Genomic DNA, 19,043 nt, shown 5'->3' with positions numbered 1-19,043 from the left:
AGATACGGAGATTCACCGTATCGTAGGCCGCACTTAGATCCAGGAGTACAATGGTTGAAGTCCCACCAGCATCTAAGATCTTTCTGCCTTCTTTCACCACAGCTAACAGAGCAGTTTCGGTGCTCTGTTGTGGGCAGAATCCAGTTTGGGAGGGGTGAAGCAAGTCGTGTGACACAAGAAAACTGGACACAGTCTGGTTTATATATTTCTCAGCAATCTCCAGAGAAGTGAGTGTTAAGCTCAAGTAGTACTCTCAATTTCAAGGGAAAGAGCACAACACAATAACATTACCAAACCAACATATACAAAAGTAGAGAAAAATTTGATGAGCAAAAAAGACATCATTGAGCTCCTGCTGAAACTCTGGTTTTCTCAACAAAAGCTTTAAGTGAGCTAAAGATAGATTTTCTGGCCACTGAGGGAGCTTGATTGGTTGGATGGACCTGGCATCTGACCCCAGTTTTTATCTTTTTACTCAATCACTTTTGTGGAAGTCAAATTCCTCCAGCTGGCAAAGTTGGAAGTTATAGCCAGGAGTGGTCCTTGACAGCAGATACCTTAATTTTTATTTGAGCCTTTTGTCAGCTAAGGAAAAAAGCTCCGAGTGGGACAAACCTGGTTTCGTTACCCACATTGATTGAGGCTTCTAGGGCAAATTAAGCACTGTATCATGGTACATTGGAGGTTGAAGAAAATGGGTATGTTTTACCTGTATCCTGCCTCTGGGAAAGTTCCTTCTGGCTGGTCCTGCAGCCGCTTGTTCCTCAGAGCATATTCCTTGACATCTTTTTTTTTTTTTTTTATTTATTTACAGTTTTTATTTACAACAAACAGTCGGGCAATGAGCAGTGAAACAAACAAGCAAGCATGATATAAATGAATTTAGAAGAAGAAAAAAAAAAAAGGTACATAAAAGAAATGGAGTAGATCCCTCAGATCCATTTAGTGACTGGGTCCCAGATTTTCAGACCTTGTTTTTTTTTCCTTATCCCCTTAAGTTTATACATAGCCAATTCTAAATGATAAATAGAGATTAGCTTGCATTGCCAATGATGAAAGGTCGGAGGTTCCTTGTCAATCCATCGAGAAGTGATACAAAAACGGAAAACGGACATGCAGATGAACAAAAATGCATCTTCAGGGAAAGGTCTTTTCCCAAGTTGATCTACTTGAACACCAAAAATTACCAACTCAGGAGAAAGTTTTACGAGAATCCGTAGATTATTATTAATAAAAAATTCTATATCTGTGATATAAAGAAGTAATTTTTCGCATTTGAAGAACATATGGATAGAGTCCGCATCCACCTCCTTACAGCGATTGCATCTAGAATCGCCGCTGACCTTCCACTTGGCGAGCTTAGCCGGGGAATAATAAAGATCGAAGACAGACATATAATGCTGGCTTTGAAGGGATCCATTGAAAAGTACCTTCATGGATATTTCGATGGATCTACCTATATCGACCTTTAGTATATCTAGCCTCCTTTGCCATTTACTCTCTACAGAGAGTAAATCATCTTCGGAGTGATTAATGATCTTTTGATAGATTGTGCCTATTTTTTTTGTTTTCTTAATAGTTTCTAAGATCTTATGACGATGCATAGATGAGTTAATGAGAAGTCCTTTTGATTCTAAAAAGCTACGAATCTGGAGATACTTGAAGAAGTGATGCTGTGGTAAGCAATATTTAGCTCGAAGAACCGAAAATGAGAGAAATTGAGCTTTTTCATATAGATCACCTAGAGTCTGTATTCCAGAGAGAAACCAAATTCTGATAATTTGATCATGAAATATCAGAGGCAGGGCTGGGTTATTAATAATTGGAAAATAATGAGTGATTTCAGCTAGGCGTAAAATTATATTCCTAAATTGTCGCCAAATTGTAAAACAAGCTAAAATAATCTTAAATTTGGTCTTTTTGTAGTAGCTGGGTTCAATGACTTTGACTAAGCATTGTGGGGCGGCCTTACCTAAAAGTAATTCATAAACAGAAGGATAAATAGATTCCTCGGTAATAGTGTCCGTGAAGAGGAGTACCCTCATAGATCTTAAACAAATGACCCAATAGTACAGATGAAAATTAGGTACACCCCACCCCCCTTTCAGCCTTGGCAAAAAACACCATTTTAACGCGCGACGAGAGCGATGATACCCCCACAAGAATCTAGATATCATTCTATCAATTCTTGTGAAATAGTGTGCCTGAAACAAAAGCGGTATGGTGCGAAATAAATACAAAAATTTTGGTAAAATTAACATTTTAATGATATTAACGCGGCCAAAAAGAGAGAAATGGAGATTACTGAGTCTCTCTAAGGTTTTATTAGATGAATTCAAGACGGGCTCAATATTTAAGTGTACAATATCATCCACTTTGGATGAAATCGTTATCCCCAGATATTGGGCTTCTAAATTGAAGACCATTTCTTTAGGTCGACCGAAGCCAGAATGGATCAATTGGGTTTTGGCGACATTTAATTTGTAGCCAGATAGCAAGCCGAATTCTTCTGCCAGAGATATAATTTTTGGTAATGCACGGCCAATATCGACGGTGGTGATGGCGACATCGTCTGCATAGGCAAAGGTTTTAAATGAATGGGTATTAATTTTGACAGGTATAATATCTGTCGCGAGGGATAAGTTACGGAGATACGGTTCTAGATAAAGGGCGAACAACAAGGGAGAACAAGGACAACCTTGTCTAGTCCCTCTTGTTATCGGAAAGCCCTTCGAGACAGAGTTGGTTAATCTGATGGTAGCTTTAGGCTGGACATAAAGGGCTTTGACGGCATTAATATATGAAATAGGGAAGCCCATCCAGAGCATGGTAGACCAGAGAAACTCCCAGGAGACCCTGTCGAACGCTTTTTCTGCGTCCAACAGGGCCACCGCAACAGGAGATTCAGATGTCTGAGCCCAGTCTAATAAGGCAATTATTTTTTTAACGTGATCTGTAGTGTCTCTCTTCAAAATAAAACCATGTTGTCTAATAGAGACGAGAGTAGGCATGAATGAATTCAATCTGTTAGCTAATATCTTTGAGTAAATTTTACTATCGGTGGGAATCAGGGAGATAGGGCGATATGAGCCTAATTCTTCGCTATTCTTACCTTTTTTTAAGAAAATTACAATGGTTGCGATGGACCATGAAGGAGGTGGATTACCAGCGAAGGCTGAAGAAAAAATCTTCATTAATTCTGGTTTTAAGATACCTCTAAATACTCGGTAAAATTCTAGAGGAATGGAGTCAGGGCCCATAGCTTTCCCAGTCGCCAGGCCAGTAATAGCGAGTTCAATCTCGTCCCAAGTGACTGGGGTACTGAGGCACTCCGCATGTTCTAGTGACATTCCTGTAATTTGGATCTTTTCAAGATATTGTTTTATATCGAGATCCGGAACACTATCCGATTGGTGATAAAGCAATTGGTAAAATTCATTGAAAGCGGCAAGTATGTCTTCTTTAGAGGTTTTAAAAACTCCATGAAGATCTTGAATTTTGAGAATCTCATTTACAGTAGCTTTTTGACGTAGTCTGATTGCTAAGATTTTCCCCGTTTGTTCACTCAGTTCGTAGCTTTCAATGCGATGTAGCTACTTGATCAGCAATATGAGTATAAACAAAGCTACGTTTAATTGATAGATCCAATTGGGATTCCTCTATGTCACGATTAAGTTTAATACATTCAGCTAGCCGAGTCTCTGCAGATAAAACCATGTCACAATCCCTTTTGAATTTGTTACGCTTTTCCTTTGATTGAAAATTAGAATATTTTAGTGTCTCTCCCCGTACCACAGATTTAAATGTGTCCCAAACTACTGGGACTGAGGCTGAATGATTATTAAATTCAAAAAAATCCCGGATAACTTTAGACATAAATTGGAAATAATCTGGTTGTAAGAGTAAATTCCGTTGAAAGGTCCAGATTGATCTGTACCCTTGTTCGGTTGATGGGATACTAAATTTTAAACAGAGGGGATTGTGATCCGACAACAGCCTAGGTAGAATTTCTACCGCAATTTTCCCCAAAAAGAACTGAGATAAAAAAAAATAATCAATCCGAACATGTTTCTTGTGGGGAGCAGAAAAGAAGGTATAGCCATACTCATCTGGATGGAGAGTGTGCCAAGCATCAGATAAAGCATTGTCTAAGACCAAAGATCGTAGAGCCTTGAAGGACCGTGGCTTTAAACCTTTATACTTTAAATTTTGTCTAATGTTGAGGGCAGCGTCAATATGAATGTTTAAATCCCCACAGAAAATAATAGGCAAACTGCACAGGGCGAGTTCGTGATTGAGATAATTAAAAAGCTCAGAATCGTCGAGGTTAGGGCCATAAACTGAATAGATCAAAAACCTGTTCTGAGAAATTAAGAGTTCTGCCATGGCCCAACGGCCCCATTTGTCAGCAGCAGTCTTAATTGATATACCAAGATTCCTACGCATGAGTATGGCCACACCCCGTTTGATACCAGTCTGCCTAGATGACACTACAAGTTCCAACCCTAGGCTCTTTAGCAAGTCTCTTTTCTCCCATGATAGATGCGTCTCTTGGAGTCAGAGTATATCTATTTGGAGCAGGTGAATCATTTTGGACAAAATGCCGCGCTTTTTCACATCATTGAGACCATTAACATTAAAAGTACAGATATTAATTATCTTATCCATTAGAATTTAAAGCATAAGGAAAAGATTAGGAGGCTAGACTTTATCGAGCAAAGCTCTGGGTATAATTGAATTCGAGCCGGTTTGACAAAGAAGATAATTATTGTCCCTAATTTTGAGGCATTAAAAAAACAATCTGAGAAACATACAATAGCTTGCGAGTAGCAGAACATTTTCATTGTGATTTGCTTAAATTGGACTGAAGTTGAATTACACCCCCACCACCACCACCACCACCGCCACCCCCCCCAAACCCACCCCTAGAACCTTCCCCTTGCCCCGACACCACCCCCCACCCCCACCCCCACCAACCATATGAGGCACAGGGATAGCCAATCCCTGGGGTCAGTGAGTGCCCTCCTGCCCCGCTCCCAGATGACCCGAAAAGAGAAAAAAAAAGAAAAAAGGAGGGGAGAGAATTACAATTCAGAGATGAGTTTAAACCAGCCGGGGAAGTCAGCCCAAAATTACTGGAGCAAAACTCTAATATTTGAAAGTCATACTTTTGAAAGTAGACATTAATCAAAGAGAGTCAAGATAGTCTTTTGCAATAATTTCAGAAACAAAAAATCTGGTTTGATTTTTGAAAATGACTTTGAGTTTGGCTGGATTTTGTAAGTAAACCGTAGCACCTTTTTCTTGAAAACCAGCCATTAATTGTCTTAATTGCCAACGCTTAGTGACAGTGGACTGACAAAAATCCGGCCGAACAAAAAAACAACAGCCCTTAGCGGAGCGTTTTTTGTCTGGTCTGGCGAGATCAGAGATAGCCTCTCTTGCCAGGAAGTTATTAAATCTCACCAGAATAGCTCTCGGATAGTCTCCTTCTTTTGGTCTGGATTTGATTTGAAACGGAAAACGATGAGCACGTTTAATGATCAGAGGCCAATTCCAAGATGTAAGTTCGGGGAATGCCTCCGAAAAGAGATCACAAATGAATTTTCGAATGTCTGAACCACCTAAATTCTCAGGAACCCCAAGCACACGTAGGTTATTTCTCTGAGATTGATTTTCGATCTCGGCAAGCTTGAAGCTGACGTCATCCCGTTGTGCTTTGACGACTGCAAGCTCTTTTTTTTGTATAGCAACTTCATCTTCGAGAGAAGATATCCTGGTTTCAGCTTCAAGAACTCTGGCCGTCATGTCAGTACAGATTTTGGAGATGCGACGGACGGCGTTTTTAACTTTTTGACATGTGCCTTGTGTACGAGCAATCTCCATCTTAGTATCTGACCGATGAGCTAGCATAGTTTGATATATCACAGAAAGAGTTATTTCCGGGCAAAGATCGGACTCAGGCTCCGGCTCTTCACGAATAAAAAAATCACTTGGAGGTTTAACTTGAATAGATAAAGAGTCTCCTGTGTCATTAGACTTATTCCGAATTGGAGGTGTTCTCTTGGCCCTGGACTTATGCTTCTTCACTGTGACACTAGAGACGGGTGAGGACTCACTAGCACCTGTCTCCTCGCCCGAGGTGCTATTTTCTGGATAATCAGCCCAATCCTTATCCATACTTTCATCAGATGTGAGGTCTGACATAGAAAAAAAAATTTCAGTAGACTCCAGGACAGATTCATGAGACAAAGTTTCGATAGACGCTGGTAGAGGCTTAGCAGATGTAGTCCGAGAGATAGTCTGAGCATTTGTAGTAATATTAAGATTCAGAGCCTCCTCATCTCCAACAATATTAGTCAGTGAGGGTACAGGCTTGATTGGAACTACAACTCCCAGAGTGCTATGCGATAGTGATCCAATGGCACACACGGAATCGGGAGAACCTGATGGCACTAGAATAGGATCAAAAACAGAGTTTGAGGAGATATCCACAGGTGCTATGGAAGGAGACTGTACCATTACGCTCGAGTTTGTAGCGTTTCTAGCAGCTTGTTTATTGAATAATGCAGGGACAGTTTGATTAGGAGCCTTTCCCACACTTCCTTTTTTTGCCAACAAAAATGGTGATAGAGATATGGACTCACCAGGTGTAGCAGAGCTTCGATTACTAGCCTCCAACTCCTCTGTCCCAGCATTTTGAGTAGTCTTGTTCTTGCCGCTGCGTGTATTAAGAGACTTCACCGGCTGATTAGAGGCTTTCGGCGGCATGGTGTATGCGGAACAGAGCGCTAACTGTCTTGCCCAACAGACCGAGAGATGCCGGGTGAAATCACGCAACCGAGGTAAACGGATGATGAGAGGCCACATAAACAGCAGCAGGAACAAATGCAGACAATCCTAGTGCTGCGAGGCAGAGTTAGGTCAGCAGGAGGAAAGTCGAGCCAAAATCCACAAAGGAAAACTCCGGAACACAGAGGTGGAGCCAATGGCACTAAGCAGAATCAAAAATTCAAACGGAGACAGCAGGATCGTGCCGGCGATACTACACACTGCTTCATGCCTCGCGTCGATAACCAACGAAAAAAATCAGGTGGTCAGCTGCTCATCCGTCGGTATCAACTTATCGGGTCAAAAGCTCTGGGAGCGAGACGGTAGGCAGTTCACACCGCTAGAGTAGCGGTCGCCATCTTGCCTCTGCATTCCTTGACATCAAGTCTCTCTCTAGCCATGCCACCTGCAGGGTCCAGTTCTCTGTGGTTATTTGGGCCCTCTTGCTGTCAGGATTAATTCTGCTTTTGTGCCCCTGAAGCAAGCAAACAAAAGCCAACCACTTGACCCTTGGAGAGTGCCAGAGCTCAATGAGTCCTTGCATGGGTCATTTTCTTCCAAGGGGAGTCAGGAGTCAGCAGTTCTTCTACGTCAAGACGCCCTTCTTCCAAGATCCAGGAATGGTCTAAGGAGGCGATAGTTAGGACACCAGACTTATCTTACGCAGTAGCCAGTGACTGAAGAAATGTAACCACCAAATCATAACTATTTTCTGCTGTCCCCCACCACCTTTTGCAGCACTTTCTTTTTGCTAAACTGTAAAATTATACAAGCACACATATTTTAGTATGACAGAACCTTTCTGCTACCAGTTAGGCTTGTTTCCAGCTCCTTTTCCTGTTCACTATTTTTTCCTTCCATCTGACATGGTCCAAACATGTTCTCACCTCTATCACGGCTGGAGCCTGGCTGTCTAAGAAGGTCCTGGGACTAAATAGGAAAAGCCCTCCCAATAATCTCCAAGTGAAAAGGGATAGTGCTAAGGTTGTACTTTATTGTAGCACTTCTAGATAGCAAACACCTGCTAAGTGGTTAGCAGTGAAAATATCTGTGTGCTTTATCAGAGACAGTAGAATGTCTTCTGAGTTAGGGTTGTTACCTCTCCAATCCATGAAGGTATATTTCATTTCTAGACGTTTGATGAGTAGCAGAAGTATCTTAGTCTTATCTTACTCAATATTTAGGTAGCACCACTGGGAAAGCTGATTAAGGAGCTCCAGCTCACTGGTATTTGTTATGCAGTGATATACGAATATTACTGAGACAGGATGGAAAAGATGATGCTCTCCATGCTAATTGCCTAAAATACTTGAAGACAGTAACTGCCTAAAGTTAAATTCAGATACACCTAACGTGTTGAGACTGGGTGGCTCTTCCTTTGGTTTGACCTGACTTGTGGCCTGATGCTCTTGGTCAGTGCCCCATTTATGCAGGGGCTGTAAGGAATTTAGGGGGTTAAGATGATGAAACGTTCTCCTTTCTTGCTCAAATTGTGGATGTTTCTTCAACATGTTTTTGCCATCAGAAGATATTCAATAATTTTCTTCCATTCATCCCTAAATCTGCTCACTATTCTATCACTCATGCCATAGTTGGAGCCAGATTTGATAAAGACAATGCAGAGTATCATGATTTCCCAACAAAGTTAATTCAATGCTTTCAACTGGTGAAGAACAGTGCAGCATACTTACTATTTAATTTGCCATGTCATGCATCTATTTCAACTAATCAGCAGACCCCACTTTTACTCCCTATTGCTAAGCTCGTTCTCTCTAATAGCCTCTGTTTGTTTTAAAGCTTTGCATGGGTATGCCCCACTTTCCTTAAACATCTCTTCACTTGATATTCCCCTCTGAGAACACTTTGATTGTCCTAGCCCTGTTTTCTTCAGCTATTTAAGAAAAATAAATCTTGGCAAGGTGGTAGTTTAATTGCCTATCGGGTAGCCACTAGGTGGAATTTGCTACTTAAAACTGAAATGTCAAACCACCTTGCCAAATGTTTTGATGGATCTTAAGACCTAGAGCCAGATGTATGAATATCTGGTTTCAAAATACTGGTTGCAGGTTGGGACCAGTATTTTATCAACTGGTAAAGATTTTTAAGAACCAACCTATGTACTAATAGGTCAGTTTTTAAAATTCAACTCATAGAGAGTTGCAGTCTGACCTACAATTGGAAACCATGACAGCAATGATGGCTTGCTTGGGCCAGCAGACCAGCATGTCTGCGATTGCTTTTAAATAACACAAACATTTTCTTTAAATGCAGCCTATTTTTCTTAAGAGAAATGAACTGGGTAAAAAAAAAAAAAATCTTTCAAATTTGTTTAATAGTAGGTTATGATTACCTGGACAATTGCCTCTTCTTAAACCAACTTTTTTTTTACATTCACAGAGGAGGAATGGTCCCAGGAGGACCCCTTGCTTCTCATGAACGGCTTACCACCTCCTCTGAGGTGTTGGTAAAATATCAATGCTTTGTGACCTGATTTCAATTGCAAAACATTGACACATTATATACTGATTAGGTATTTAGAAAAGACATCTACAACATGCTCCTTCCAAATAATGAATCAGTATCCATCCGGAATCCCATTTTAGAAGTCAGGAAAACTTTCCAACTCCTAAAAATGGATTAGTACATAAGAAAAACTTTTAACGGTCACAAATGCTTAAATTCAGCTTTTGCAACTGTTAAAATGCTCTGTACATCTGACCCTTTGTTATTTAAATAGTAGATGTGTAATGCTGGTAGTCTCTTGTTGGCACCAGGCTGACCTAGGTGCAATCATTCACTTAAAAATAAAAACTGGTGAAATCCAGATAAGGCAGTCTAAAGTACATTTAATAGAGCTATTCCCCACTTAGGTTATTAAAAAACTGATTTCACCATTAAATCAGGTTTTGAAAGTGAAGTAAATAATAACTTTGAAGGACTTTAATAGCATTTTCCAATGTGGATATAGAAAATTAACTATTTAATCACACCTAGCTTGTTCTATCGAATAATTAAGACAATGTAAGTTTACACTTTTTAAAAAGATAGTGTTCCATTTTCTTATTTATATATTGGGCTCTTACAAAACATACTTTAGGGGTGACTTATTAAATTACAGTACAGTCATTGCACAGTTAGGCTCTGGCAGCCTTTTATTTATTTCATATATGGAATGCTGTAATAAATGCTGGAACCCACATACCGCTTTTACCTCCTATGCACTTGGCCCATTTTCTGTGCTATCTATTACGGCCTTACAAAAATGTTAAATTGACCAATTGAGAGAAATCAATTTTACTAATACCATTTTAGGGCCTCAGCATACACACTATGGCACTGAATAAAGTCCTAATAACATAAAAATTAGAGACTCAAAAAGGTGAAAAATGCAGACGATATTATTAAATAGTTCATGTGATTTCTCCATTGCCCTACTTATGTTTACAAAACTTTAACCTTGGTATACGGTCTGGGCAGGTAGCTGAATGGTCCTTTCACAAAATTGAGACTTTGACTACAATTATCTTTGGTTAAGTGCAATTGCAAGGGGAAGAAAAATATGTTTTCAAATATTTTGAAATAGAAACGTAACCTTCTCATTGTGCTGGCTTATGTATTATTACCTGTTTTACTTATTCTCTAAATCTTTTTTTCTTGGTGTTCTTCTTTACCTTGCTTTCATTTTGGGAACTTGCATGTCTCCTTAACCCCATAGTCCATCCTTTCACATGCTCCCCATCAAAGCGTTAGTCTATTTGTTGAGATTTTTTGGAAAGCTATTTAAAACCCTCAATCCTGCTAATGTATTCTTCACCTTACCTTGCTCCCCTATTAGACCTTCATCATGAGTCCACTGTATTTCCTAATTTAGGTAAAAATGTGAATAGCAAGGAATGTCGGAATACAGCATTATGTTAATTCTCCCCCAGATATTTTATATAAGCTAAAAGATGAAGATATCTTTGGGTGAAAAATAGTCACAAAATCAGGAATTATCATGGCTATTGAGTGCTATTTCCCAAATACCCAGCAATTTCCAATTTCTTCAGCGTCCTTCTCAGGATGTTGTTATATCTCCGTGCTCATGCCCCTAAGATACTAATAGCCATCTTAGATATGATTTGTGCAAACCAATGTGGCATTCCTGAGGAACATATGATGACAGCCTTTTTTTTTAACAGTGTTTTATATAGCGCGAACTTGACCCGAATCGGGTATCAGAGTGCTTTACATAGCACCAGTTGCGTTACATGAGGAAACATTCATTATTTTTGTTAGGCACAGGGAGATTACGTGATTTGCCCAGAATCACAGGATGTTCAGTGTCATTGCTGAGACTCGAACCCAGTTCCCCAGATTCGAGGCTGACCGCCCTAGCCGTTAAGCCAACTCCTCTCCCCAGACGTAATGTCCATTGGATGCCTTAATATGCTGTGGATCCTTCTGTTTTCATGTAATATCTTTTTCATTTTTTTCATTATCCTGCCTTTCTGCTCATGACTGAATTTCTCACTTTATCATTCCATTTTGTTCAGTACATTGAGTAATAAAAGTAGTTTGGGCAGTTTGCAAGGATAATTATCTGACATGAAAGACAAATCTACAAATGTGTCCCTACCTCTCCTGTTACAAATATGGTGGACATCTTATATTCTCATGTTTCCAAAACATTGATATTTATGTTTATTGTCTAAGACAACGTTTTAAAATGTTTAGCACTCTTGTCACCATTTTTGTACAACATGATGTTTTCTTTTGTGTAATTTGAAGGCAACCTAGAGGAACAGAATGCAAATACTAAATTCCACCCATACGTCAGACAATATTGTGTCTTTGAGATTATGGGGTTCCATTATCTGAAGGATAGATAGACAACGTTTTTGTCATCTGAGAAGCTGGACACAAACAACAGTTAAAATGCCCACAAATGATTGGATGGCTAGAACATTTTAAAACCTTAATTCTCAAATCTTCAAGAACTATAGGGCTATCCCAGGTAAGGTGACTAAGGTCATGTAAAGAATAGGATGTGAACCTACTAGCTTAGCTCATAACCTTGCAAATCAAGCCCTGACCTCTCAGACAATCTTCAACATGTTTATAGCATCAGGTAAGGCCCTGCCCCAACCTCTCCAGTCCTTAGCTGTAAACCAGTTCTGGTCTCTCTTTTTAACTACATATCTATTTGTGCACCTTCCTTCCATGCTCTCTGCCCACCTTCATTCCTTTAATCTGTGAATTTCTACCTCCAGCCATCGCTTCTTCTCTTCTTTGAGGAAATCACACTTTACGCCCATTTGATACTTCCATTTCTAGAATTAAAATTCACAGTTAATTTCTTAACTTATTAAACGTTCAAGTCGTAGGACACTTGAATCAGGAAATTAATCAGAGATTCCCACCCAGTGTCAACTGTGGCCGCCACAGGTCCGATATGGCTACTGAAAATCAGGGTTTCCACCTGATTCAAGAGTTTGCTACCTGATATTAAGAGGGTTGTCCCTATTTCAGGGATACTAACATTCTGGGCCTGATTCACAAAGTTAAAGTTAGACTTTTGGATAGGTTACAAGAAGTATCTTTATGTCTTCACTCGGGCGTAATCTCAAAATTTGGGCCTTAGATCCGCCCTAAGTGCAGAAATTCTGACCTGAGTGTGGAAACTCCACCTGAGTGGGGACGTAAAGATACTACTTGTATCTTACCTTTGTGAATACCGAAAGTCATAAACTGAGACTTTTGCTCTAAGTTTACCCTTATGAACCAGGCCCTCTGTTGCTAAGTTGACTAGGTGACATACTGCAGAAGTTCGGATTCTGGCTAGCCTGACACAAATAGGAGCATGATCTGCTTGCTGACTCTTGGGTTGTGGGAGCACAATGCATTGTTACAGAGCTGAGAACTGTGGTGCCACATGAAACTTTCTGACAGAGACCATGGTGTTCTCTTCCAAAAAGCATGAAGTGCACTGTGTGGTGAGATACTCCTGCATTAGGCATTTGCTGCTAGCATCAATCAGAGATGTAAGTGTTACACCGTCTCGCCACAACCAGTGCGCTTTTGGAAGCTCCTATTACTTTCGGCCCTCTGACCTATGGTCTTGATCATCTAGTTTGGCTCTACCATCATGCCCTGTCTGCCCCACGTACCTGTGCCCAGTCCTCTGATCAGGGAAGGCCCTTGTCTACCCACCTTCAATGCTGTATTGAGGCGCCCAGCCTCACCATCAATGCCTCTCTCCTCCACCTGACACTTCTTTGCATTTCTCTCAGCTCTTTTTTTGCCTCTTTGACGTTCTTGCTCTCGCACTCCTTTTCAGCTTTTTTGTTCTTTTGCCCACTTGTTACCCCTCACTCTTTGCACTCTCACGCTTGCTCAGCTCTTCAGCCCTTTTCGCCTAGCTTATTCTTTTCTTGTGACTCTTTGCACCCTCATTCCTGCTCAAATCATTTGCCTCTTGAAATTAGCTAATTGTTCTCCTCTTTCTCTGTTTTTTCCTCTACTCTTGCTTTCTCACTCTTGTGCAACTCTTTGCCCTTTTGCCTGTTTGTTTACTTTTACTCTTTGCATTCTCACTGTTACTTGCTATCTGAACAGATTTTCTCTGTTTTTTCTCTTTTGCCCTCCACTTTCTGCTCCTCCTATTGTAGTTCCCCTCTGAGGCCTGCCCACCTATTTCCCCTCACCACGTTCTCACCTGCTACCCTGCTGCTCCTGCTGCCTACTGCAGTCCCACCCACCACCACCTGAACTCCTTTCCCTCCTGCTCCTAATTGATGGCAGCTGCAGAGTGGACAAGTGCAGCTGGCACGCCTCTGGTGTGCCAGTGACGAGCCAAGGGCAAGTTCTTGTGTACCCATCCGCACCCCACCAGCACCCAGCGCCAAGACCCCTGGTCATCCACCACCCCACCCCACCGGACCCCTAGACCCTACTCTTCTGCAGCCCTACATTCCCTAAAGCCTGGTCGCTTCTCCCTCCTAGCAATGCAGTTGGGCCTCTTCAGCCGATACTGAAGCTGAATTCTCCTGGGTCACCTGTCACTTCCCCTGCAAACTCCCCTGTTCACATCCCCAGCATCCCCCTCCCCTTTGCTTCCTGACACACACAACCATACACCCCCACATTACAGCTTTCAACCAATCCTGTTTTGCCTCATCCTCAACACCTGCTCGCTTGTCAAACACACCACAGAAGTCTGGGACCTCCTGCACAACCTCTCACTGGACCCGCTGTTCCTGCCCAGAACCTGGCTCACATTGCGCTATTGCTATAGCAGTCCCCTCTAGATACAAGATCAAGAAACAGGAAAGAACTGGCAGACCTAGAGGAGGACTAGCCATCATTTCAAAGAGAACATCAACTGCTCTCCCACATCCAAAAACCATGGTGAGAGCACAAAAACACCTTGTTTTTACACTGCACAACTACACCTTAAATGGTGGGCATATCTACCAGCCTCCCAGACCACAACTAACCTTCTGCAATACCATCACAAATGTCATCACATCTCTGGCACTCAACTCCAGTCCCTTCATCCTAATTGGTGGCCTCCGTTACCATCTGTGGGACCTTACCATCCCCAACCCTTACAAACTCCTGGAGAACCTGAAAATACTCATTCTCACCCAATGAGTGAAGGACCCACCCACGCTGCCGAACCCCTTCTGAACACCATCTTCACCAACTTTAGCCACATTATAGTGGACAAGTCGAACCCCTTTACCTGGAATGACCCCACCCATTTACCATTTCAACCTGCTCCTCCCTCTCCAGCATGTAATAACACCCTCCAAAACTGCACGATGGAACTGGACTAGAATCCCAGAAGAGACAAGCCGACAAACCTCCAAACCTCCAACCAAAACACCATGACATTCTCGTACGGTCCGTCAGCAGCTTAGACATCTGAATCAATTCTTGCGCTGAAACCCAGACCATACTCAAGACCACCATCAGGACCAGGCTGCAAGAGAGTTGGTACACAGAAGAACTAAGATTAACCAAAAACCCCTGTAAGAAACTTGTACGCAGATGGAGACAGGCCCATGACAAAACCAACAATGGCACCTACAAATTAGCCCTCAGGTTCTACCATCAGAAAATTGGATTCACCAAGGGACCAGCACTGACTGAACACATTAAGACAGCAGAAATAATTCCAAAGAAATCTTCCCCATCATGAAGGATTTCACCTCACCTGCCGCCAGCTCTACAACCTAACCCTTTCACAGGACCTCTGCCCTCAGCTCTCCCAGTATTTCAGCACTAATATCAGCAAGGTCTACAACAAATTTGACTCTCAGCTGGATCCATACACCCCCACCATCACCATGAAAAAAACCACAGCTGACATGCACTCCATCCAAACAGCAGAACCATTGGACCCCTGTACACTACATCTTTACAAAAGGACTAGAATGCATCAGCAGAGCACTAAGGCTGATACTCAACAACTCCATCAGCACAGCCACCTTCTTGGACTCCTGGAAACATGCCATGGTACTCCCCCTTCAGAAGAAATCCTCAGACGACCCAAAGTTATTGGCGACCTACAGTCTGATCTCCGTACTGTCCTTCCCTGTTAAACTCATAAAGAAAATCATCAACAAACAACTAGCCGAGCACCTACACTACAACCTCTTCCTCAACCCCACCCAATTCAGACCCAACCATAGCTCCGAGACTGCCCTAATTGTCATCACAGATGACGTCCAACTGACCATGGTCTAAGGAAGCTCAGCCCTTATGCTACTTACCAGCCGCTTTTAGCACCATCTCCCACTCCATCCTCGTTCAATGCCTCCATGAAGCCAGCATTGTACAGCCACTCTCCACTGGATCTGCTCCTTCCTCACTAAATGCACTCAATCTATCAGTCTCTCTGCCTATACCTCAGCCGCCAACCTCATATGTGGAGTACCCCAAGGATCATCTCTCAGTTCAACGCTGTTCAACACCTTCATGGCTCCACTCGGCAAACTTCCTCTGAAACCAAGGAATCAATATAATCTCCAATGTCGATGATACCCAGCTCATCTTTTTCCTCTCTAATGAAACACCCACCATCTGGACCAGCCTCACCTCTTGTATGTTTGATGTTGCCAGTTGGAAGTTGATCAACTGTCAAATACTCAACACTGACAAAACAAAAGTGATACACTTCTGCATGGATACCTCACTATGGACCTACAGCTAGTATCCAGCAGATCTAGGACCAACACCCTACCCAGCCATCCAAGCCAAGAACCTAGGAATAGTACTGGATAACCAAAAATTGATGACCAGCTCTATCAAGATGTCACCTTCTCCTGTTTCTATACTATTGAGTTTCTCAAATGAAATCTTCAGTTGGCTCCTGACAATACATGCAGAGCCATCACCCAGATCTACCTCAGCAAACACACAAACCAACTGACTAGAAGACTTCAGGCCAATCAAAATGGAGCAGCCAGACTCACACTCAGACTCCCAACCCGCACAAACAGCACCTCACACCACAGTGACTTCCACTGGCTCACTTTCCTCAAACATGCACTCCTCAAGCTCCTCACACACACACACACTTACAAAGCCCTGCACAATCTAGGTCCCTCCTACCTCAGCAGCCACATCAATATCCACACCCCAACCACAAATTTCTGCTCAGCTGGCCTCCTGCCAGCACACATACGCTGAATCTTCTGTGCCAGAGCCGATGCCTGCACTTTCTCATACTTTGCCCCCAAAGCATGGAAAGGCCTTCCCCTGCACATCAGAACAGCCACCCCAGTCCATGAGTTCTGCAGGAAAATTAAAACATGGCTCTTTACCTAGATCACAGGCTCAGCCAGCATAGTCCCTTTGTTTTTGATCTGGCACCCGAATATCCTTTCTGGTGAGACAGACATTCTACAAATAATCATCACATAACATAATAATAAAAATACTACAGTTGAGAATGATTTTTGATGAAGTCCAGTACTATGAAATGAACTACATTATAACACGAATAAAGGATATTGAATGTTTTAACATTTAAGGTGCAGAAATAGAAGTGTCCAACTGCAAATGTTTATGATGGTGCTATTTTTTCATTCACAATGCAGCACAATGACCTGATGAAAAACATATTGGGCCAATGGCTGTAGCTATCCCTCTCATAAACACGATTGAAGCTTCACTGCTGTGTAACAGTAAAGATTAATTTTAACAACACAGGCCTTAATCAAAAGAAAGCTTTAAGTGGAAGGAACCTTTTTACGATATAATCTGTAATAATCCTCTGACTTTATTAAGAGAAGAGAGGCACAGTGTCAACACAAACAAGCTCTGTGGTGAGGCTATACTGCTGCCTTAAAATGTTGATGCCATTGTGTGTATTCTGTTTGCTTTAATCCAGCTCTAAGATTGAGGACTGGGGAAAAGCTTTGCGATAGCACAGGACTGGATTTCTTTGCAAGCCATTGGAAGTCATTGCAGGGCATTTGCTTTCAATAAGATGCCCATCTGGACAGACAATCTCAACACTAGCATGCAGAGCAGAAGTTAAGGGCACTAAGAGGTCCTATAAAATAATGTATTATTTAAGCTATGGAGCCAAGGAGACATTTTTCAGTTTATAACTATAATTTATTTTCTCTTTCAGGTGGCAGAGTTTGGCAGGCCAGCAGACCTGGTACAGAAACCCAACTCTGCATTTGCAGCATTGTTGGCAGCAACTGGGAATAACTAACAATAATAAAACAGAGTGACAAGGATAACTCAGTTCACAAAGCCTGGATCCAAGAGACTGTGGAAGATAGTCTAAAGGATAGACTGTGTCTGCACTAGATCAGCATTCAATCGCTGCATTTCAGGGCATTAAGAAATGCATGCCTTATTATCTATTGGATTTGTGCTACACAGCAGTAAACCTCTCTTGCCTTAGGACTGTACATGATCGAAATTCTGTGGATTAAAACAAGCTGGAAGACTGTTGGCTACTTAATCACAGATCTCTGACACCTTTGTACTATAGTACTACAGACTCTATGCCAGTCAATATAATGGGATATGATGCTTTCATGTTTTGATAACGGTGAAGCATGTTTGTCCTGCAGGTGTAAAACAACCAAATACATTATCACTGTGTGGAATATTCGGGAAGGGCTAATTATTAAAATATATATTAAGTGACTGGAACAAACACATTTTTTAAATTAAACTAAGACAACGGCACTACCTCCAAAAATGCTACTATACATCACTTTTCTTATGTCGCCTTTTGAATGTGGGACCAGTTTCCGTTTTTAAGATGTTTACCAGTTTTCTATATTTATACAATAATTAAGAACAGGGTTCCCCTTATCATGCTTGACCTGCCTCACTGATCTACTGATCCTGCCATCAACCAATGTCCATCCCAGATGATGACATAGTTATTAGTTTTGTTCAGAATACCTTGACCGCAATGTTTGGATAAAGCACTGCATTGCTAATAAAAGTGAAAGCTACAAGAACACTTTAAAGTGAAGACATTTTAATTTCAGATTAAATTTGTAACCTGATGGATGTAAACAAATCTGAAAAATATTGTTAGAGAAAATTTTGATTTAAAACAGTTATCATTTTACATTAATATTGTTTTCTTGGATTTCTTTGACAATTGTTTTCCTCCCATTCCCTTATTTGTGTGTTGGTGGTTTTTGCCATTACCATGCTTCTACAGAAGTAGATTTCTCTTTTTTTCTTTTTCCATTTTTTGTGTTTGTGATGTTCATAGTACTTAAGAGATTTTCTCTAAGTCAAGAACATTTGGGGGCCGATTCCAATCCTGCAAAAAGGTCGTACGGAGCGTTTTCTCCGTACGACTCGTACTGGGTAAACTTTCCGTACAACCTAGGAAGTACGATTCGTACAGAAAGCCTATTTCCGTACGAAACGTACAAAAGACCATACGGGTCAAAAAAACCTACGAATCTGATCCGGAACAGCCTGTACGAGACGTCCGTATGTATTTAAGCAGCGTTTTACGCCCAGCAAGTACGATTCGTCCCTACGTCACTACGTACGGCTATTTTTTTACGGGAGCCAATAACAGCCGTAAAAGCTGAGTCCCCAGGGGTACGAGTCGTACAGGCATACACCCCCGTGCGTTGTGTATGTACACACCGTACCCCCAGCGCGTATGTATGCATCGTACCCCCAGTGCGAATGTACGCACCGTACATTTGCACTGGGGGTACGCACCG

At 41.6% G+C, this 19,043-nt stretch overlaps 1 protein-coding gene across 3 annotated transcripts in view; it reads left to right on the top strand.

Moving 5' to 3' along the window:
* The window catches only part of ABCC12 (ATP binding cassette subfamily C member 12), a 907,115-nt gene extending 888,802 nt beyond the window's left edge, over positions 1-18,313 (top strand). For all 3 annotated transcript variants that reach the window (XM_085640128.1, XM_085640130.1, XM_085640129.1), the window contains one exon: positions 17,459-18,313. In XM_085640128.1, coding sequence (XP_085496254.1) covers positions 17,459-17,545 — 87 coding nt within the window. In that variant the 3' untranslated portion in view covers positions 17,546-18,313. The remainder of the gene's footprint in view (positions 1-17,458) is intronic.
* The last annotated feature ends 730 nt before the right edge of the window (positions 18,314-19,043 follow it).

This window comes from Triturus cristatus, chromosome 12 (genome assembly GCF_964204655.1).
Source record: "Triturus cristatus chromosome 12, aTriCri1.1, whole genome shotgun sequence".
NCBI lineage: Eukaryota > Metazoa > Chordata > Amphibia > Caudata > Salamandridae > Triturus > Triturus cristatus.
This window is presented reverse-complemented; position numbering and strand designations above follow the sequence as displayed.